This window comes from Salvelinus alpinus, chromosome 2, assembly GCF_045679555.1.
Source record: "Salvelinus alpinus chromosome 2, SLU_Salpinus.1, whole genome shotgun sequence".
NCBI lineage: Eukaryota > Metazoa > Chordata > Actinopteri > Salmoniformes > Salmonidae > Salvelinus > Salvelinus alpinus.
The window spans coordinates 46,065,348-46,089,987 of record NC_092087.1 but is presented as its reverse complement, the minus strand read 5'-3'; the positions used below and the strand labels follow the sequence as shown (position 1 = coordinate 46,089,987).

The 24,640-nt window shown below is 44.6% G+C and overlaps 1 protein-coding gene across 1 annotated transcript; it reads left to right on the top strand.

Annotated features, from left to right (window-relative positions):
* The first annotated feature begins 11,626 nt into the window (after nucleotides 1-11,626).
* LOC139540883 (acidic mammalian chitinase-like) lies at nucleotides 11,627-14,152 on the top strand. Its single transcript, XM_071344917.1, has 8 exons — nucleotides 11,627-11,699; nucleotides 12,113-12,142; nucleotides 12,334-12,535; nucleotides 12,892-12,948; nucleotides 13,033-13,198; nucleotides 13,441-13,565; nucleotides 13,705-13,828; nucleotides 13,988-14,152. Exons 1-8 carry the CDS (start codon nucleotides 11,660-11,662, stop codon nucleotides 14,150-14,152), a joined length of 909 nt encoding a protein of 302 aa, XP_071201018.1. The 5' UTR covers nucleotides 11,627-11,659.
* Nucleotides 14,153-24,640: the final 10,488 nt, after the last annotated feature.

Below are 24,640 nucleotides of genomic sequence, written 5' to 3'. Positions count from 1 at the left end.
ATACACACAAACACCCACACCTCCATCCTGACTAGCCTATCACAACTTCAAGCATTCTCACGTAAGAAATGTGGACAAAGGAGTATAAGTGTTATGCCAAGACATGGAACCCTCATCCTAACTAACCCATCACATCAACCCCTACGGTGTCACCATAGGCCCCAATACAATAGCCCCTTGTTCAATACAATAGTCTCTGTCACCCAACCAACACCTTTCACAACATGTCTGCACACAGCACCCCTCCTCACATCCACAATAGTGTAATCAGAACAGTGGGGTGTGTGGTTATATACAACATGTGGTAATGCCCCGTCCACTCAGAAAAATGGGTATGGTATTTGGTACTACATCCTGGTGTGAAATCACACCTGGTTGTGATATTCAAATCCTAGACGGAAGTCCCGCCCCCCTCGTAAATCAACGAGGTGTGAAAGATAGTTAGACAGGAGCCACCCTACTCATAGGCATAAACTTAGGAGCAACTGCATTAGGACTTAACCACACTTCGGAGTAAACAGACGCAAACTCTGAACAGGAAGAGTGTACTGATCCCCAACGCGCTTGGCCGACGCAAAGGTCATGAGCAGGGCAGTGTTGGAGGAAAGGACCTTCAGGTCCACAGACTCCAATGGTTCAAACTGAGGCTCATACAGATCGTCCAGGACCAACAGCAGGTCCCAGGTCGGTGTCATACGCATAGACTCTATGGTCCGGGCCTTTCAGGAACCACACCACCAGAGGATGAGATCCCAGGGTAGAGCCATCCCTACATGAAACGCCAAAATGGCTGCCATATAAATCTTCAACCTTCATGGGTGCAAAATCCTCCCACGCGCCTGGGACAATACATCCAGACGAAACGGAACACACCACGCGTCCCCGCCCACCAGGCGGATGATCTCTGGGAACCAGGGTTGTCTGGGCCCGATCCCATATCTAGGCTCCAACCGAGGGGTGCAGTCTCCACTCCATAGAGATAGGACCACCTGGAAAGTTGATCCGCACACACGATGAGAGATCTGGGAAGATACGTTGCCCTGAGTAACAGGGAATGCGCACCACTCCACACAAGCAGCACCCTACACAGGGCAATGTCCCCAATCACTGCCCTGGGACGTTGGTATATTTTTTTAAACCAGAAGAAAAAGTGCCACCTACCATCCCTCCATCACCACTTCCAGCAGTGTCTGGTCCCCCATCCAGGGACCAATCAGGACCAACCCTGCTTAGTTTCAGAGGCAAGCCAGCAATGGGAGGCAGGGTGGTATGCTGCTGGCACCTGGTTTCTTGACTCCGCCACAACCAGCCAATCGTCCAGAGAGGCCAATACTCGGATCCCCTGGCACCACACCGGTCACAACGCCGCTTCCACCACTATAGAAAAGGTGCAGGCAATAGGGAGATGGGGAGGACGTATAGCACATGAAAATATGTATCCTTCAGATCTATGGACATGAACCAATATGGGGTGAAGTGTGAGCATTTTGAGGTGTTTGTTTATAACACGCAAGTCCAGGATAGGATGCAACATTACATCACTCTTGAGAACTAAGAAGTACCAGCTGTACCAACCGCTCTGTACTTCTGACACGGGGACCAACTGAATACCCTACTTTTGAAGGAGAGAGGAAATCTCCTCTCTCAAGACAGACGCTAGGACCTTGGGGACCCAATGATGTAATGACGCCACGAAAATGAGGAGGAAGCACAGCAAACTGCAGAACCTACCCCCTTGTCACAGTTTTCATCGCCCATGGTGAAACTCTGCATGCCCGCCACTGGATGGAGCACGCTGCCAGTCTCCCATAAATTATCTCCTGAAGGGGTAAAAGGCCACCCTGACTACTGGGATAATATATATATTATTATATTTTGTTATGCTTGTTTTCATATCCACCACTCTTTTTATTTGAATAAAATAAAAAAAAAATATATATATATGTTTTATCCCCTTTTCGTGGTAATCCCCTTTTCTCCCCAATCGCTAGTAATTACTATCTTGTCTCATCGCTACAACTCCCGTACGGGCTCGGGAGAGACGAAGGTCGAAAGCCACGCGTCCTCCGAAGCACAACCCAACCAAGCCGCACTGCTTCTTAACACAGCGCGCCTCCAACCCGGAAGCCAGCCGCACCAATGTGTCGGAGGAAACACCGTGCACCTGGCTCCCTTGGTTAGCGCGCACTGCGCCCGGCCCGCCACAGGAGTTGCTGGAGCGCGATGAGACAAGGATATCCCTACCGGCCAAACCCTCCCTAACCCGGACGACGCTAGCCAAATTATGCGTCGCCCCACGGACCTCCTGGTCGCGGCCGGCTGCGACAGAGCCTGGGCGCGAACCCAGAGACTCTGGTGGCGCAGCTAGCACTGCGATGCAGTGCCCTAGACCACTGCGCCACCCGGGAGGCCCCATATCCACCACTCTTGACAACCGTGTGTCCGAATGTGGGGAAGGAACTGTGCATTCTGATACCAGGCAAACACCAGCTACGGGGACCTCTGTAACCAGTCACTTGCCCCCATTGACTGAGCCACTTGGAAGCACTATTAGAACAGTAAATGCTTGGGGACGAAGGCCCAGAGCCATACAAACTTGTTGGCAAAACTGGCTCATCCAAGTACATCTGCCTGTCCGTCTCAGGAATCCCGAGAACCGGCGCTGTTTACTCTGAAGCACCATGCTAGGATTATCCCCCTTTTTAGCCTCTGGAGCTAAGTAACTCGCCGCTCATCGGCAAAGTCTTTAAACAGGGGTAAGTGACACTTCAAAGTTGCAGGGACAAGAGGTAAATACCTCCCCCAAACCTGGAGTAACTCCGCTGTGGGGGGAAAAAACGCCATCAATGGTGCATTCACCACCAAAGGTTCACTCTCCCCCACCAAATCCGAAGTCAGGGCTTCAGGCTGCCCCGGACTGATGTCATCCGATCACACTCAAATCCTCCATAGCCAATCAGGGATAGTACATCATCCCTGGAATCCGGACTCTGAAAACTGCCAGTGAAACACTCCAGGCAACAGGACAGCACTCGTGAGTATCTTTAATTTTCCTTGTGAATTCACATGCCCTAGGCAGGGTTTGAGATTCAAACACAAATGTTATCCAAGCAAGGAAGCGTTAGCTACACAAGCAGAGCAGAAAGTAGTTAGCTTTTAGCAAACACAAAAACCAATACCAAGACCCAAAACTCGCAACATCTAGAGGGACTAGAACTTTCTCCCCATTAACAGATACTTAAGTCGGAGCCGAACCTTGTAGCCTTTGTGTGCTTAAAAAGTTAGTAAATTGCGTGACATGTTCTTGCGTCAAGCGAGCTGAAGAGTGAAGAATTGAGGAAATGGATGCGAGCCCTGGTATTATAGCCAGGAAGCCCGAGCCCTGGTATTATAGCCAGGAAGCCCGAGCCCTGGTATTATAGCCAGGAAGCCCGAGCCCTGGTATTATAGCCAGGAAGCCCGAGCCCTGGTATTATAGCCAGGAAGCCCGAGCCCTGGTATTATAGCCAGGAAGCCCGAGCTCTGGTATTATAGCCAGGAAGCCCGAGCCCTGGTATTATAGCCAGGAAGCCCGAGCCCTGGTATTATGGCCAGGAAGGTGGGGCTTCCGAGGGCGGGCTCGGCATCCATTGACATGCTGGGCGTGATTTTAGTTTGCTTCAAGTGAATAGGATTGGTCGTTGACTCCCCATAGTATGTGATACCGAGTGACCGACTGAAAGGGAACATAGTAAACATCATGTAGACAACAGTAAACAGAAAACTACTTCAACTTCATGTACAATCTGTGGTTTTATGAATTAAAATATTAAAAACAACAGACAAGAAAGACCACAGTGCAAAGTGAAACTAAGTATTCATAATTAAATAATTAATAAGTAAATCACAATAAATCATAATGATGACACCACACGTATGATATACACACATACACGCCCTTACATATTTATTTGGACAGTAAATTTAAAACTTTTAATTTGGCTCTATACTCAAATGTTTTACATGAGGCAACAGCCAAGAATGTCTCATTTTATTTTAGCGTATATTCACACATATCCATTTTACCGTTTAAAAATGAAATCACTTTATGTATCTAGTCCACCCATTTGAAGGTGTCAAGTATTTGGAGAAAAATATACTCAAGTAGTCAACTTTTGCAGTCAAAACTTTCTTACTCATCATTATTCACTATTAATTATGGTAGAATTAATGTAGAAGTGTTCAGAAACATATTCTATTTTTATTTACAATAAAGGTTACTCCAAACTGGCACAATACATTAATTAGCAGTAATTTCTATTGGGCTCAACATTCTGAAACACAACCAAAACAAACGGCAAATGCATCCAACAAGGTTGTAGAGAGCGGCAAGTAGCCTAGAGATGACAGCGTTTAGAGCGTTGGAACAGTAACTGAAAGGTTGCTATTTCGAATCCCGGAGCCGACAAGATAAAAAATCTGTTGATCTGCCCTTGAGCAATGCACTTAACGCTAATTGCGCCAGGGTCCCTGTCAATAATGACTGATCCCTGGCTGTGACCTGACTCTCAGGGGGAGTTGCGATATGCAAAAAACACATTTTAATTTCACACTTGTACAAGGTACCCCCTTGTACATGCAGGATAAATATAGGCTCCCCCTATTTGACCTTTTGAGTATCACAAGCTTGATGTAGTCATTGCGTGCTCGGAATATGGGACAAAATACTAAACTCTTAACTGAATTACAAATTAATTTGTCCAAATACTTATGACATCTTCAAATGAGGGGACTCGATACATAAAGTGTATTCATAAATAAACGGTAAAACAGATATGTATGAAAAACCTTCAAATAAAAGGTGGCATTCTGTGACATAGGTCAAATATAAAACGTAGACAAATTAAACATTTTAGCTTCACTGTCCAACTAAATACGTAGGGGAGTGTATGTATAAAACGTTTTTAAAATGTTATTAAAATTGGTGCTAGCATATTTACATTTTAGTCATTTAGCAGATTCTCTTATCCAGAGTGACTTAAATGAGCAATTAGGGTTAAATCAAATCAAATTGTATTTGTCACTTACACATGTGTTAGCAGATGTTAAAGCGAGTGTAGCGAAATGATTGTTGCCTTACTCAAGGGCACAATGACAGATTTGTCATCTAGTGCACACACACACACACACACACACACACACACACACACACACACACACACACACACACACACACACACACACACACACACACACACACACACACACACACACACACACACACACACACACACACACACACACACACACACACACACACACACACACACAATGGGGTTAGAGGCGTGTGAGGTTGTTGGGGATGATGTAAACATTGTTGTCTGGCAGGTGGACAGAGTTCTTCCTGTAGTACCGTTGTCCGTCTGCATAACGCTCGCCACGGTGGACCTCCAGGTACGGACCCCAACTCTCCACAGGAAAACAAACAGCACACAGACGCTGCAGACAGAGACACATCCATGTACTGTAATGGATGCACACCCACTTCAAACACTTGGAGACACACAGACAGAGACTTTAGATGCTAGATCGTAAAAAAGGATTCTGACAATTGCAGGAGTTCCAAACACTCTCAGAAGTCCTAAGGATCCACATCTCTGCCAACCACACCCACCTGCCAGGGGTTTCCTAGGGAGGTGAGTATTTTCCAGACAGTGAGGAGGGGGATCCAGATGAGACAGAAGGCAATCATACACCATCCTAGAGCCACGCCCCATGCAGGGTACTGCTCCGTACCGTAGGATGGGGGACTGAACGTCAACAACGACCACACCAGGATCACCTACACATCAACAACAACAACAACATACACACACAAACAGGAGTTAGAGAGTGTGCGTGCGTCTGTTAGAGAAACAAAGGGGTTAGAGAAATGAGGACCATTGAACAGAGAGCCAGGTAGGATAGAATCTAAGTCCGAAAGAGAAAGACAGAGATAGAGGCAAAGAGCGAGAACTCACAATGATGGTGGTGGGAGAGATGAAGAACCAACAAGCTCTCCACCACAACCAGAAGAGAGAGAGCTCCTCGCCCCCAATCATCATCTCTATGTCCTTAATGAAACGGTTTCCTCTTATACACAAACACATAATAAATGTCACAGAATATGTAACTGCCAACTATAAAATAAACACCAACATAAGGTGTTTTAAATCACATTATTTGTCACATACTTCGTAAAACAGGTGTAGACTAACAGTGAAACGCTTACTGAAGTCATTTCCCAACAATGCAGAGTTAAAGATACATACACAGTAAATAGCAATACCAAGTAAAAAATATCATGGCTATATACAGGGAGAAGCAGTACCAAGTCGATGTGCCGGGGTACGAGGTAACTGAGGTAGCTATGTTTATATAGTAGGGCTAAAGTGACTAATAGACAGTAGCATTTGAAAACTATACAGAAACCCCTTAAATTGTTGAAATAAGTAAAAAAAATCTATGATAAGAGAATAGTCAGATTAACTGATAACTGACACAGACATGGTGGCGTAGCAGGAAGAGAGTTGTCCTGTGAACCAAAAGTTCAAATCCCATGTGAGGACATATTGAATAATAATTACTGTATAAATGAACATGCCCAATGTAATCATGTGTGTCAAATATGTACTTTTAAAGCACTGTGTGTGTGTGAGTATCCCTAACGTTGCCAACAGACAAAGAGCTATGAATGGATCAGTGGTTCACCAACCAGGGCCTTGATTGGCTCGGTAACAAGACGTGATGTGTATCGTTTTATTGTTCGTTTTTTTTGTAGTTTTTTTTACACATAAATGTTCTTGCAACATTCCCATGAAATGTGTCTAGAACATTCAGCTATTGGAGTCTCACATTCTTAGCAATATACATTACCGGTCAAAAGTTTTAGAACACCTACTCATCAAGGCTTTTTCTTTATTTTTACTATTTTCTACATTGTAGAATAACAGTGAACATATCAAAACTATGAAATAACACATATGGAATCATGTAGTAAATTAAAAAGTTTTAAACAAATCAAAATATAAATTATATTTGAGATTCTTCAAATAGCCACCCTTTGCCTTGATGACAGCTTGGCACACTATTGGCATTGTCCTCGGGGTTTCGCCTGCCATATCAGTTCTGTTATACTCACAGACATCATTTGAAGTTTTAGAGTTTTAGAGACTTTAGAGTGTTTTCTATCCAAACCTTCCAATTATATGCATATCCTAGCTTCTGGGCCTGAGTAACAGGCAGTTTACTTTGGGCACGCTTTTCATCCGGATGTCAAATTACTGCCCCCTACCCCAAAGAGGTTAAAGAGAGTGCACCAGGGCTATGTCTCCAGATAAATTCCGCCAGGAGGGCTATACTTCTCAGACAGCAGGGCACACTTGCTTGGTCAACACATAATGCAGTTCAGCCTTTATAGGGAGCAGACCTTCAAGTGGGTGGTTGAATATGCTCTGGGCTATGCTGGTGGCATCGATGCAGAGAGATTCGAGAATCTGTCTCTCAGCCAGCTAGGAGTGACACAAAAAAAGCATTCTGCCAATAAGATTACTTTCAAGGAGTACCTGGAGCTCCCACCCCATCTGCCAGCATCTAGTCCACACCTCTACATGCATCAGTCAGTCTGCAGTCCTCCGCTCCTCTACGTTCTACTCCAACACCTAGACCTCTGTCCTCCACACCTGTGCAGTCCTCCACACCTGTGCAGTCCTCCAAACATGTGCTGTCCTCCACACCTGTGCTTTCCTCCACATATATATACAGTGGGGAGAACAAGTATTTGATACACTGCCGATTTTTCAAAAATCCTGAAAATCACATTGTATGATTTTCAAGTAATTCATTTGCATTTTATTGCATGACATAATTATTTGATACATCAGAAAAGTAGAACTTAATATTTGGTACAGAAACCTTTGTTTGCAATTACAGAGATCATACATTTCCTGTAGTTCTTGACCAGGTTTGCACACACTGCAGCAGGGATTTTGGCCCACTCCTCCATACAGACCTTCTCCAGATCCTTCAGGTTTCGGGGCTGTCGCTGGGCAATACGGACTTTCAGCTCCCTCCAAAGATTTTTTATTGGGTTCAGGTCTGGAGACTGGCTAGGCCACTCCAGGACCTTGAGATGCTTCTTACAGAGCCACTCCTTAGTTGCCCTGGCTGTGTGTTTCGGGTCGTTGTCATGCTGGAAGACCCAGCCACGACCCATCTTCAATGCTCTTACTGAGGGAAGGAGGTTGTTGGCCAAGATCTCGTGATACATGGCCCCATCCATCCTCCCCTCAATACGGTGCAGTCGTCCTGTCCCCTTTGCAGAAAAGCATCCCCAAAGAATAATGTTTCCACCTCCATGCTTCACGGTTGGGATGGTGTTCTTGGGGTTGTACTCATCCTTCTTCTTCCTCCAAACACGGCGAGTGGAGTTTAGACCAAAAAGCTCTATTTTTGTCTCATCAGACCACATGACCTTCTCCCATTCCTCCTCTGGATCATCCAGATGGTCATTGGCAAACTTCAGACGGGCATGGACATGCGCTGGCTTGAGCAGGGGGACCTTGCGTGCGCTGCAGGATTTTAATCCATGACGGCGTAGTGTGTTACTAATGGTTTTCTTTGAGACTGTGGTCCCAGCTCTCTTCAGGTCATTGACCAGGTCCTGCCGTGTAGTTCTGGGCTGATCCCTCACCTTCCTCATGATCATTGATGCCCCACGAGGTGAGATCTTGCATGGAGCCCCAGACCGAAGGTGATTGACCGTCATCTTGAACTTCTTCCATTTTCGAATAATTGCGCCAACAGTTGTTGGCTTCTCACCAAGCTGCTTGCCTATTGTCCTGTAGCCCATCCCAGCCTTGTGCAGGTCTACAATTTTATCCCTGATGTCCTTACACTGCTCTCTGGTCTTGGCCATTGTGGAGAGGTTGGAGTCTGTTTGATTGAGTGTGTGGACAGGTGTCTTTTATACAGGTAACGAGTTCAAACAGGTGCAGTTAATACAGGTAATGAGTGGAGAACAGGAGGGCTTCTTAAAGAAAAACTAACAGGTCTGTGAAAGCCGGAATTCTTACTGGTTGGTAGGTGATCAAATACTTATGTCATGCAATAAAATGCAAATTAATTACTTAAAAATCATACAATGTGATTTTCTGGATTTTTGTTTTAGATTCCGTCTCTCACAGTTGAAGTGTACCTATGAGAAAAATTACAGACCTCTACATGCTTTGTAAGTAGGAAAACCTGCAAAATCGTCAGTGTATCAAATACTTATTCTCCCCACTGTATATGTATGTAAACCTTAAAGTAACTAGTGTTCCATTATTAACGTGACCAGTGATTCCATGTCTATGTATATAGGGCAGCAGCCTCTAAGGTGCAGGGTTGAGTAACCTGGTGGTAGCCGGCTAGTGATGGCTATTCAACAGTCTGATGGCCTTGAGATAGAAGCTGTTTTTTCAGTCTCTCGCCATTCAAAAAACTCAAGGACACTGTACTACAGCAAAGACTATAAAACAAAAACAAGAATAATACAATAAAAGGAATAAAAGCTACATAGCTTAAGCCAGGGCTGAGTGCATAAAAACCTTCACCCCAACATATTTGAACATGCAACCTTCTAATCTGTAGTCAGCACGAGTTATTGGTTGACCACCAGATGTGCAGGGGAGGCATGGTTTAATTGAACTGTTCCATAGGCCGTTTCCTCGCCATCGGAACGTGCTTCCCCCCTGGCACAAAAGGTGTGTGACAGCACATCCAGAGCCCATATGGCACCCACTGACAATGTTGAGTCTAGAACCTTTTGGGTTGCGACAACCAATCATATCACTTCTTGCTACCAATAAATGACTAAGAATTCTCCTCGCCAACGAATCAGAGACAGCTGTTGTGTAATCGGTATGGCATCAGACTTTTAATCTAACTTTTCAGGCTTCACGTCGCTGTTCAGGCGATGCTTTGACATTTACTAGTTCCTGATTCATTTCCTGCGCTGAGCAAAGAAGGCAGTGTTTGCATGTGTTAAAAACTTTGCAGACAGCAAAACGCTTAGTCAGAGTATGCTGTGCACATGCTATCCTTCAACCAAGATATCAACTTAGTGATTGTATTCAAGGTACTTATAAGGACTGATACACTGTGTTAAATGTGATAAGGTATATATCAGAGCACTTAACTCCTTTTGAAGAATTCATGGTATAGCTACAGAAACACCAGTACAAACAAGTGACTGTAATGTGACTGTAATGAAAAAAAATAAACATTATTTTCTGACAATTGTTTTTTTTTGACATTGTGGATAAATCATAACTATTAGTAATAATAACAGATTCCAATACACTAAAAAATATATGGTAAAATGCTGACAAGTACACTTGATTTCTTAATATTTACTTGTTACATGGCTGCATTGTAATACATTATTACTATTATCAATTATGCTACGCCAAGTACCAAAACTTTTGCTAGGCAGACCATGAGGTTATACAGGTCTGTCTCAAGCCTGATGTTCAATTTTAAATAGACCCCTTGCCCTTACCCTCTAGTTGTCATGGCCTGACCTTAGAGAGCCTTCTCTATTTGGTTAGATCAGGGTGTGATTTGGGTGGGCATTCTAGTTTTTCTATTTCTTTGTTGGCCGGGTATGGTTCCCAATCAGAGGCAGCTGTCTATTGTTGTCTCTTATTGGGGATGATACTTAGACAGCCTTTTTTCCACTTTTAGTTTGTGGGATCTTGACTATGTTTGTGTGTAGTTGCTTTCTGCACTGCATGTAGCTTTACGTTCGTTTTAGTATTTTGTTGTTTTTTCGGTGTCATTTAAAATAAAGGAAAAGTATACGCCTACAACGCTGCACCTTGGTCCAATCCATCTTTCAACAAACGTGACACTAGTCACACCTTTTACCCCTATCCCCTAGGCACTTCCCCCCAACCTTCAGCCCACTGCTAGTACAACTGAAACATAAGATAGATCAATTAATTATGGGGACATCTCAACCTTGAGCTTGACTTGGTAGAATGGTCACCATATTCTTTACATCTATCCCATTTCAAGGTCAATCTCAAATCAAGTTATAATGTATTGGTCACATACACATGGTTAGCAGATGTTATTGTTAGTGTAGCAAAATGCTAGGGCTTCTATTTCTGACAGTGCAGCTATATCTAACAAGTTATCTAACAATTCCACAACAACTACCTAATACACATACATCTAAGTAAAGGATTGGAATAAGAATATATACATATACAAATATATAGAGGAACAATAGGCAATCTCCACAAGTATATAGTGGGTTTGGTGGTAGGAGAAAGGTGCTAGCTAGGGTGCAGGGGCTAGTTGTAGGGGCTATACTGAAGAGGCTAAGGGGTGACTAATGCACCCATCTCTATGGTTGTCAGTTTCACCAAATCATTACAACCATAAACAGACTTGCTTTCTTAAACGTCAGCTTATCATGTCTTAAAACAAGGACATATGAAGTTTATCAGTGTGTTTGTTAAGGCAGTGGAAACCCTTGTTCAAACAAGTGACTGAGGCTGATTGAGTTTTGCTGCGGAATGGGAAAGTCATAGAGATTTGAGTGAGATAGGATTGGTCGTTGAGAGTATAAAAGGGTCCAGCAGCCCATGGAGCAATGTACAGAGCAACCATGGGCAAACTACTCATCTGCGTTGGTAAGTGGAATTTATTTTGTCATACTTAGCCTATAACAGTACAATTGCTCTATCTTTCTTTCAAACCTTTCATTTACATTTTCATTGTAATGACAATTACCAACATTTAAACATAAAAGGGTCCCTATGGAGAGAGTTGGCCAGTGATAAATGTCCTCTAGCTATGCATTTTGTCAATGCTACTGTGTTCAATGTCTGTTTCTAAGGACTGAGGTTGCCAGCCCCATGACCAACCTATATTCATGTCTGAGGGGAAGAACTGCACTTTAAATCATTATCAATACAGTTCCGAATTATGTTGACTTTTTAAAAAGTTTAATTTAAGATAAAATCGCTCCCTTTTTCTTTCTCCTTTCATTATTTCTGTCTCTCTCGCTTTCTCTCTCATTATTCTCCTCTTCCTCCCTCTCTAGGACTGGCTCTCCTGCTGCATGTGCAGCTAGGTAAGTTTTAAGTACATTTAATTTACATGTAGCCAGCATCTAGGTACGTTTTAAGTACATTTCATTTACATGTAGCAAGCATCTAGGTAAGTAGCCAATCAAAGAACAATAACTCAACTTACAGAGCATGACAACCCTGACTCTAAAACTGTCTAACTCCAAACTCTAACCTTACTACTACCCTTCCATAGGATCCTCCTACATCCTCTCCTGTTATTTCACTAACTGGGGCCAGTACCGGCCAGGAGCAGGCAAGTATTTCCCCGCCAACGTGGACCCCTGTCTCTGTGACCATCTGATCTATGCCTTTGCCGGCATGGCCAACAACGAGATCAAGACCTACGAATGGGACGATGAGAAACTCTACGGACAGTTCCAGGCTCTCAAGAACCAGTGAGAGAGACACACACATGCACAAAGACGCACACACAAACACACACACACACACTCAAGCAGGCATGCACACACATAGACAAATGCAGGCAAACACTTTCTCATTCAGGCATGTACATACCACAGGAGGTTGGTGGCACCTTAATTTTGGAGGATGGGCTCGTGGTAAGGGCTGGAACGGAATTAGTGGAATGGTATCAAATATGTGAAACACATTGTTTCCATGTGTTTGATGCCATTCCATTTGCTCCATCCCAGACATTATTATGAGCTGTCCTCCCCTCAGCAGCCTCCCGTGGTACACACACATGCACACCTAAGCCAGGACTAACCCTAAGTCTTTTATTTGGTAACAGGAACAGCAACCTGAAGACTCTGCTGGCCATTGGAGGATGGAATTTTGGCACTCAGCCGTAAGTGGAGATGCATATAAACATGCAAGTGCACACACACATTTACACACACACCCTGTGTCTGAGCTGTGTGTGTGTACCCAGGTTCACAGCAATGGTGTCCAGTGCAGCCAACCGCCAGACGTTCATCAGCAGCGTTATCAAGTTCCTGAGGCAGTACCAGTTTGACGGCCTGGACATTGACTGGGAGTATCCCGGATCCAGAGGCTCCCCACCCGCAGACAAGGCCAGATTCACCACCTTGCTGCAGGTTAGACTCAAACACCCATACACGTACACACGTACACACACACACACACACACACATACACACACACACACACACACATGAATGAACACACATGAATAAACACACACACACGCAGATTAACAATCACTCGTACAGACACACACACACACACGCACAAAATAGCTCATGCACACACAAACAAGAATGAACACTTGAACACCCAAATGAACACACACACCTCTCTGTGCACTGTCTCCCTCTAGGAGCTGATGGCTGCCTTTGAGACTGAAGGAAAGAACACCAACCGTCCTCGTCTGATGCTGACTGCAGCTGTTTCTGCCGGAAAGGGAACCATCGACACCGGATACCAGATCGCCGAGATTGGATTGTCAGTACATACACACTGGGTCTCATTCATATATTAGTTCTTGCATGATCTAACATGCATGATCTATCAAATACTTCTTGGTATATTGGAAACTCTCTTTTTCCCTCTGTTTCTCTCCCTCTCTCTCTCTCGCTCTCAGGGTGTTGGACTATCTGCATGTGATGACCTATGACTTTCATGGATCTTGGGAACACAACACTGGAGAAAACAGCCCTCTCTACAGAGGACCAACTGATCAGGGAGACTACATCTACTTCGATGTGGTGAGTCTCTCTCTCCGTGTCCATCTCTTCCTCTCTCCCTTCCTCGGCTCATCTATCTCTTCCTGCCTATTTAGTTTTGAGCTGAGAGTGAGTAGCACATTTCTTAATAATTCTTCTCTCTCCAGTGTTCTCACTACCACATACTGTGTGTGTTCTCAGGACTATGCTATGAAGTACTGGAAGAGCAATGGTGCCCCCGCTGAGAAGCTCCTGGTTGGATTCCCCACCTACGGCCACACCTTCAAGCTGGCCAGTGGCTCTAACACTGGAGTGGGCGCTCCCGCCAATGGCCCCGGCCCCGCAGGCAGATGTACTTGGGGGTAGAAGCTGTTAAAGAGCCTTTTGGACCTAGACTTGGCGCTTCGGTATCGCTTGCCATACGGTATTAGAGAGAACAGTCTATGACTAGGGTGGCTGGAGTCTTTGACAATTTTTGGAGCTTGACCCCAGTGATGTACTGGGACGTACGCACTACCCTCAGTAGCGCGTTATGGTCAAATGCCGAGCAGTTGCCATGCCACACAGTGATGTTACCGGTCAAGATGCTCTCGATGGTGCAGCTGTAGAACTTTTTGAGGATCTGGGTAACTATCCCAAATCTTTTCAGTCTCCTGACGGGGAAAAGGTGTTGTCGTGCCCTGTTCACGGCTGTCTTGGTGTGTTTGGACCATGATAGTTCGTTGGTGATGTGGACACCAAGGAACTTGAAACTCTCAATCCGCTCCACTACAGCCCCGTCAATTTTAATGGGGGCCTGTTCGGTCTGCCTTTTCCTGTAGTCCATGATCAGCTCCTTTGTCTTACTCACATTAAGGGAGAGGCTGTTGTCCTGGCACCACACTGCCAGGTCTCTGACTTCCTCCCTATAGGCTGTCTCATCGTTGTCGGTTAACAGGCCTACCACTTTTGTGTCGTCAGCAAACTTAATGATGGCATTGGAGTCGTGTTTGGCCACTCAGTCGTAGGTGAACAGGGATTACAGGAAGGAACTAAGCATGCACCCCTGAGGTGCCCAAGTGTTGAGGATCAGCATGGCAGACATGTTGTTGTCTACCCTTACCACCTGGGGGTGGCAAATCAGGAAGTCCAGGATCCAGTTGTAGAGGGAGGTGTATAGTCCCAGGGTCCTAAGCTTAGTGATGAGCTTTGTGGGCACTATTGTGTTGAACGCTGAGCTGTAGTCAATGAACAGCATTCTCACATAGGTGTACCTTTTGTCCAGGTGGGAAAGGGCAGTGTGGAGTGATTACGTCGTCTGTGGATCTGTTGGGGCAGTATGTGAATTAGAGTGGGTTTGGGCCAGTGATAGATAATTGTATTGTTAACAAATGACAAGAAGATCATATGTGTATGAATGAAATTCATGCAGAGTTTATATAACTCAGGTAATTTAAGCAGTGCGTTGTACACTTGAGCAATAAAGCACGAGGGGGTGTGGCATTTAAGTGATAATTCCCTCGAAGCCGGTGTTTGGAGGATATATTGGTACAGGTGTTGTTAGGCCCAAGACGACGTCGGGTTACCAACATATTCAAATAATGATTGACATTTTAACTCGGGGATCAGGTGACGCAGCAGGCTATGGCACTGCATCACAGTGCTGGAGGCGTCCCTACAGACCCGGGTTCGATCCCGGGCTGTGTCACAACCAGGAGTCCCATAGGGCGGCACACAATTGGTTAAGTGAGGGTTTGGCTGGGTTAGGCCGTTATTGTAAATTAAAATTTGTTCTTAACTGACTTGCCTGGTTAAATAAAGGATAAATATAAAACATTATTTAGATGAATTTATTCATACTATTTCATCCTTCCATGAGATATAGTCCTGACACGAATCTAAGATTGCTACCCAAATAGGCTAGTCGTTCGTTCTATCGGTTCAGTTGCCAGAGATGCGACAAAGTCGTCAAGTATTTTTGTTCTGTATCTATGAACATGACCCAGTCGTTTGTTCTAAATGTTCCATTGTCATACTGGCTGGTAACGTTTGATATCTAGCCAACTACGGCTAATTTACAGTCACATCATACATTGCAGCCAGAATAAGAGCAAAGTAGCTGCACTTGTGTTTGTTTAAGCTGTTTTCTAGTGACATTTATTTGGATACATCCATAACAATGAGCAAATGATGCGTGATTTTGCCTGGCATAGAAAATGTGCTCTCTCCTCAGGACACTTGTTCAGAGGAGCTAGCCAACAGCACAGAGAACACAATCACTTCAAACTGAAGCTGGAAAAAACTGCAAACTAGCTACATTTCGTTTGGTTTTACCTGTTTTCTATTGACATTTCTTTGTTTAAATCCATACAAATAATGCCAGCTGATTCATGATTTCTGAATGGCTGAGAAAAGCTGTCTGCCTGTCTGTCTTGTCCCGACTCCAGACACATTCATTACTACGGGACAGCTGGAGATCGAAAGTCTACATGTTTTTTTATAGTGGAGATCAAGTTTATAATTCAATACGGAGTGCCTGTACACAGCCCATAGCCGTGGTGTACTGGCCATATACCACAAACCCTTGAGGTGCCTCATTGCTATTTTAAATTGGTTACCAACATAATTAGAAGAGTACAAATACATATTTTGGCATACCTGTGGAATACGGTCTGACATAACACGGCTTTCAGCCAATACGTTTTCAGGGCTTGAACCACCCAGTTTATAGTACACTAGAATTCCAAATGGTGGCACATGGGTGACTCTTGCCACTTTGTCCTATTGAAGCACACTGGCAGATGGAGAATGATGATGTAGTGCAGCCACATCCATATATGACATGATTCCCTTGAGCAAAGGCACTTAACCCTAATTGCTTCTGTAAGTCGTTCTGGATAAGAGTGTCAGCTAAAAGACTCAAATGTCAATGGAAACATAAATTGATGTCAATTTGATACATTTATGAGGTATAAAATATAGAAATGTACAGTGTTCATGCCCAGACGCGACATGCATACATTAGCCCTTGATCAACACTATAGTCTCGGTCCCCCAACCAACACCTTTCACAACATGTCGCACACAGACACACGGACCCCCTCCTAGCTAACCCATCACATCCAGACTACAATAATCAGAACAGTGGGGTATGAATTTTACATACAAATCCTGGTAAATAAATTCAAAACATGAGGATGTGATGTTCACATCCTTATGGGAAGTCACATGGGTGAGATATTTGCATCCTAGTGTGATGCCCCGGCCACTCAGAACAATGGGTGTGAAATGTACATCTTGGTATGACCTCCCACCCCCTAATAAATCACAAGATTTGTCAACCATGCATTTTTAGAGTTGAACTGTCCAGACCCACATCACCAGCCCCTCCCCACCAATACACACAAACACCCACACCTCCATCCTGACTAGCCTATCACAACTTCAAGCATTCTCACGTAAGAAATGTGGACAAAGGAGTATAAGTGTTATGCCAAGACATGGAACCCTCATCCTAACTAACCCATCACATCAACCCCTACGGTGTCACCATAGGCCCCAATACAATAGCCCCTTGTTCAATACAATAGTCTCTGTCACCCAACCAACACCTTTCACAACATGTCTGCACACAGCACCCCTCCTCACATCCACAATAGTGTAATCAGAACAGTGGGGTGTGTGGTTATATACAACATGTGGTAATGCCCCGTCCACTCAGAAAAATGGGTATGGTATTTGGTACTACATCCTGGTGTGAAATCACACCTGGTTGTGATATTCAAATCCTAGACGGAAGTCCCGCCCCCCTCGTAAATCAACGAGGTGTGAAAGATAGTTAGACAGGAGCCACCCTACTCATAGGCATAAACTTAGGAGCAACTGCATTAGGACTTAACCACACTTCGGAGTAAACAGACGCAAACTCTGAACAGGAAGAGTGTACTGATCCCCAACGCGCTTGGCCGACGCAAAGGTCATGAGCAGGGCAGTGTTGGAGGAAAGGACCTTCAGGTCCACAGACTCCAATGGTTCAAACTGAGGCTCATACAGATCGTCCAGGACCAACAGCAGGTCCCAGGTCGGTGTCATACGCATAGACTCTATGGTCCGGGCCTTTCAGGAACCACACCACCAGAGGATGAGATCCCAGGGTAGAGCCATCCCTACATGAAACGCCAAAATGGCTGCCATATAAATCTTCAACCTTCATGGGTGCAAAATCCTCCAAAGCGCCTGGGACAATACATCCAGACGAAACGGAACACACCACGCGTCCCCGCCCACCAGGCGGATGATCTCTGGGAACCAGGGTTGTCTGGGCCCGATCCCATATCTAGGCTCCAACCGAGGGGTGCAGTCTCCACTCCATAGAGATAGGACCACCTGGAAAGTTGATCCGCACACACGATGAGAGATCTGGGAAGATACGTTGCCCTGAGTAACAGGGAATGCGCACCACTCCACACAAGCAGCACCCTACACAGGGCAATGTCCCCAATCACTGCCCTGGGACGTTGGTATATTTTTTTAAACCAGAAGAAAAAGTGCCACCTACCATCCCTCCATCACCACTTCCAGCAGTGTCTGGTCCCCCATCCAGGGACCAATCAGGACCAACCCTGCTTAGTTTCAGAGGCAAGCCAGCAATGGGAGGCAGGGTGGTATGCTGCTGGCACCTGGTGTCTTGACTCCGCCACAACCAGCCAATCGTCCAGAGAGGCCAATACTCGGATCCCCTGGCACCACACCGGTCACAACGCCGCTTCCACCACTATAGAAAAGGTGCAGGCAATAGGGAGATGGGGAGGACGTATAGCACATGAAAATATGTATCCTTCAGATCTATGGACATGAACCAATATGGGGTGAAGTGTGAGCGTTTTGAGGTGTTTGTTTATAACACGCAAGTCCAGGATAGGATGCAACATTACATCACTCTTGAGAACTAAGAAGTACCAGCTGTACCAACCGCTCTGTACTTCTGACACGGGGACCAACTGAATACCCTACTTTTGAAGGAGAGAGGAAATCTCTCTCAAGACAGACGCTAGGACCTTGGGGACCCAATGATGTAATGACGCCACGAAAATGAGGAGGAAGCACAGCAAACTGCAGAACCTACCCCCTTGTCACAGTTTTCATCGCCCATGGTGAAACTCTGCATGCCCGCCACTGGATGGAGCACGCTGCCAGTCTCCCATAAATTATCTCCTGAAGGGGTAAAAGGCCACCCTGACTACTGGGATAATATATATATTATTATATTTTGTTATGCTTGTTTTCATATCCACCACTCTTTTTATTTGAATAAAATAAAAAAATAAAAATATGTATATATGTTTTATCCCCTTTTCGTGGTAATCCCCTTTTCTCCCCAATCGCTAGTAATTACTATCTTGTCTCATCGCTACAACTCCCGTACGGGCTCGGGAGAGACGAAGGTCGAAAGCCACGCGTCCTCCGAAGCACAACCCAACCAAGCCGCACTGCTTCTTAACACAGCGCGCCTCCAACCCGGAAGCCAGCCGCACCAATGTGTCGGAGGAAACACCGTGCACCTGGCTCCCTTGGTTAGCGCGCACTGCGCCCGGCCCGCCACAGGAGTTGCTGGAGCGCGATGAGACAAGGATATCCCTACCGGCCAAACCCTCCCTAACCCGGACGACGCTAGCCAAATTATGCGTCGCCCCACGGACCTCCTGGTCGCGGCCGGCTGCGACAGAGCCTGGGCGCGAACCCAGAGACTCTGGTGGCGCAGCTAGCACTGCGATGCAGTGCCCTAGACCACTGCGCCACCCGGGAGGCCCCATATCCACCACTCTTGACAACCGTGTGTCCGAATGTGGGGAAGGAACTGTGCATTCTGATACCAGGCAAACACCAGCTACGGGGACCTCTGTAACCAGTCACTTGCCCCCATTGACTGAGCCACTTGGAAGCACTATTAGAACAGTAAATGCTTGGGGACGAAGGCCCAGAGCCATACAAACTTGTTGGCAAAACTGGCTCATCCAAGTACATCTGCCTGTCCGTCTCAGGAATCCCGAGAACCGGCGCTGTTTACTCTGAAGCACCATGCTAGGATTATCCCCCTTTTTAGCCTCTGGAGCTAAGTAACTCGCTACTCATCGGCAAAGTCTTTAAACAGGGGTAAGTGACACTTCAAAGTTGCAGGGACAAGAGGTAAATACCTCCCCCAAACCTGGAGTAACTCCGCTGTGGGGGGAAAAAACGCCATCAATGGTGCATTCACCACCAAAGGTTCACTCTCCCCCACCAAATCCGAAGTCAGGGCTTCAGGCTGCCCCGGACTGATGTCATCCGATCACACTCAAATCCTCCATAGCCAATCAGGGATAGTACATCATCCCTGGAATCCGGACTCTGAAAACTGCCAGTGAAACACTCCAGGCAACAGGACAGCGCTCGTGAGTATCTTTAATTTTCCTTGTGAAACCACATGCCCTAGGCAGGGTTTGAGATTCAAACACAAATGTTATCCAAGCAAGGAAGCGTTAGCTACACAAGCAGAGCAGAAAGTAGTTAGCTTTTAGCAAACACAAAAACCAATACCAAGACCCAAAACTCGCAACATCTAGAGGGACTAGAACTTTCTCCCCATTAACAGATACTTAAGTCGGAGCCGAACCTTGTAGCCTTTGTGTGCTTAAAAAGTTAGTAAATTGCGTGACATGTTCTTGCGTCAAGCGAGCTGAAGAGTGAAGAATTGAGGAAATGGATGCGAGCCCTGGTATTATAGCCAGGAAGCCCGAGCCCTGGTATTATAGCCAGGAAGCCCGAGCCCTGGTATTATAGCCAGGAAGCCCGAGCCCTGGTATTATAGCCAGGAAGCCCGAGCCCTGGTATTATAGCCAGGAAGCCCGAGCCCTGGTATTATAGCCAGGAAGCCCGAGCTCTGGTATTATAGCCAGGAAGCCCGAGCCCTGGTATTATAGCCAGGAAGCCCGAGCCCTGGTATTATGGCCAGGAAGGTGGGGCTTCCGAGGGCGGGCTCGGCATCCATTGACATGCTGGGCGTGATTTTAGTTTGCTTCAAGTGAATAGGATTGGTCGTTGACTCCCCATAGTATGTGATACCGAGTGACCGACTGAAAGGGAACATAGTAAACATCATGTAGACAACAGTAAACAGAAAACTACTTCAACTTCATGTACAATCTGTGGTTTTATGAATTAAAATATTAAAAACAACAGACAAGAAAGACCACAGTGCAAAGTGAAACTAAGTATTCATAATTAAATAATTAATAAGTAAATCACAATAAATCATAATGATGACACCACACGTATGATATACACACATACACGCCCTTACATATTTATTTGGACAGTAAATTTAAAACTTTTAATTTGGCTCTATACTCAAATGTTTTACATGAGGCAACAGCCAAGAATGTAGAATTTAGCGTATATTCACACATATCCATTTTACCGTTTAAAAATGAAATCACTTTATGTATCTAGTCCACCCATTTGAAGGTGTCAAGTATTTGGAGAAAAATATACTCAAGTAGTCAACTTTTGCAGTCAAAACTTTCTTACTCATCATTATTCACTATTAATTATGGTAGAATTAATGTAGAAGTGTTCAGAAACATATTCTATTTTTATTTACAATAAAGGTTACTCCAAACTGGCACAATACATTAATTAGCAGTAATTTCTATTGGGCTCAACATTCTGAAACACAACCAAAACAAACGGCAAATGCATCCAACAAGGTTGTAGAGAGCGGCAAGTAGCCTAGAGATGACAGCGTTTAGAGCGTTGGAACAGTAACTGAAAGGTTGCTATTTCGAATCCCGGAGCCGACAAGATAAAAAATCTGTTGATCTGCCCTTGAGCAATGCACTTAACGCTAATTGCGCCAGGGTCCCTGTCAATAATGACTGATCCCTGGCTGTGACCTGACTCTCAGGGGGAGTTGCGATATGCAAAAAACACATTTTCATTTCACACTTGTACAAGGTACCCCCTTGTACATGCAGGATAAATATAGGCTCCCCCTATTTGACCTTTTGAGTATCACAAGCTTGATGTAGTCATTGCGTGCTCGGAATATGGGACAAAATACTAAACTCTTAACTGAATTACAAATTAATTTGTCCAAATACTTATGACATCTTCAAATGAGGGGACTCGATACATAAAGTGTATTCATAAATAAACGGTAAAACAGATATGTATGAAAAACCTTCAAATAAAAGGTGGCATTCTGTGACATAGGTCAAATATAAAACGTAGACAAATTAAACATTTTAGCTTCACTGTCCAACTAAATACGTAGGGGAGTGTATGTATAAAACGTTTTTAAAATGTTATTAAAATTGGTGCTAGCATATTTACATTTTAGTCATTCAGCAGATTCTCTTATCCAGAGTGACTTAAATGAGCAATTAGGGTTAAATCAAATCAAATTGTATTTGTCACTTACACATGTGTTAGCAGATGTTAAAGCGAGTGTAGCGAAATGATTGTTGCCTTACTCAAGGGCACAATGACAGATTTGTCATCTAGTGCACACACACACACACACACACACACACACACACACACACACACACACACACACACACACACACACACACACACACACACACACACACACACACACACACACACACACACACACACACACACACACACACACACACACACAATGGGGTTAGAGGCGTGTGAGGTTGTTGGGGATGATGTAAACATTGTTGTCTGGCAGGTGGACAGAGTTCTTCCTGTAGTACCGTTGTCCGTCTGCATAACGCTCGCCACGGTGGACCTCCAGGTACGGACCCCAACTCTCCACAGGAAAACAAACAGCACACAGACGCTGCAGACAGAGACACATACATGTACTGTAATGGATGCACACCCACTTCAAACACTTGGAGACACACAGACAGAGACTTTAGATGCTAGATCGTAAAAAAGGATTCTGACAATTGCAGGAGTTCCAAACACTCTCAGAAGTCCTAAGGATCCACATCTCTGCCAACCACACCCACCTGCCAGGGGTTTCCTAGGGAGGTGAGTATTTTCCAGACAGTGAGGAGGGGGATCCAGATGAGACAGAAGGCAATCATACACCATCCTAGAGCCACGCCCCATGCAGGGTACTGCTCCGTACCGTAGGATGGGGGACTGAACGTCAACAACGACCACACCAGGATCACCTACACATCAACAACAACAACAACATACACACACAAACAGGAGTTAGAGAGTGTGCGTGCGTCTGTTAGAGAAACAAAGGGGTTAGAGAAATGAGGACCATTGAACAGAGAGCCAGGTAGGATAGAATCTAAGTCCGAAAGAGAAAGACAGAGATAGAGGCAAAGAGCGAGAACTCACAATGATGGTGGTGGGAGAGATGAAGAACCAACAAGCTCTCCACCACAACCAGAAGAGAGAGAGCTCCTCGCCCCCAATCATCATCTCTATGTCCTTAATGAAACGGTTTCCTCTTATACACAAACACATAATAAATGTCACAGAATATGTAACTGCCAACTATAAAATAAACACCAACATAAGGTGTTTTAAATCACATTATTTGTCACATACTTCGTAAAACAGGTGTAGACTAACAGTGAAACGCTTACTGAAGTCATTTCCCAACAATGCAGAGTTAAAGATACATACACAGTAAATAGCAATACCAAGTAAAAAATATCATGGCTATATACAGGGAGAAGCAGTACCAAGTCGATGTGCCGGGGTACGAGGTAACTGAGGTAGCTATGTTTATATAGTAGGGCTAAAGTGACTAATAGACAGTAGCATTTGAAAACTATACAGAAACCCCTTAAATTGTTGAAATAAGTAAAAAAAATCAATGATAAGAGAATAGTCAGATTAACTGATAACTGACACAGACATGGTGGCGTAGCAGGAAGAGAGTTGTCCTGTGAACCAAAAGTTCAAATCCCATGTGAGGACATATTGAATAATAATTACTGTATAAATGAACATGCCCAATGTAATCATGTGTGTCAAATATGTACTTTTAAAGCACTGTGTGTGTGTGAGTATCCCTAACGTTGCCAACAGACAAAGAGCTATGAATGGATCAGTGGTTCACCAACCAGGGCCTTGATTGGCTCGGTAACAAGACGTGATGTGTATCGTTTTATTGTTCGTTTTTTTTGTCGTTTTTTTTACACATAAATGTTCTTGCAACATTCCCATGAAATGTGTCTAGAACATTCAGCTATTGGAGTCTCACATTCTTAGCAATATACATTATCGGTCAAAAGTTTTAGAACACCTACTCATCAAGGCTTTTTCTTTATTTTTACTATTTTCTACATTGTAGAATAACAGTGAACATATCAAAACTATGAAATAACACATATGGAATCATGTAGTAAATTAAAAAGTTTTAAACAAATCAAAATATAAATTATATTTGAGATTCTTCAAATAGCCACCCTTTGCCTTGATGACAGCTTGGCACACTATTGGCATTGTCCTCGGGGTTTCGCCTGCCATATCAGTTCTGTTATACTCACAGACATCATTTGAAGTTTTAGAGTTTTAGAGACTTTAGAGTGTTTTCTATCCAAACCTTCCAATTATATGCATATCCTAGCTTCTGGGCCTGAGTAACAGGCAGTTTACTTTGGGCACGCTTTTCATCCGGATGTCAAATTACTGCCCCCTACCCCAAAGAGGTTAAAGAGAGTGCACCAGGGCTATGTCTCCAGATAAATTCCGCCAGGAGGGCTATACTTCTCAGACAGCAGGGCACACTTGCTTGGTCAACACATAATGCAGTTCAGCCTTTATAGGGAGCAGACCTTCAAGTGGGTGGTTGAATATGCTCTGGGCTATGCTGGTGGCATCGATGCAGAG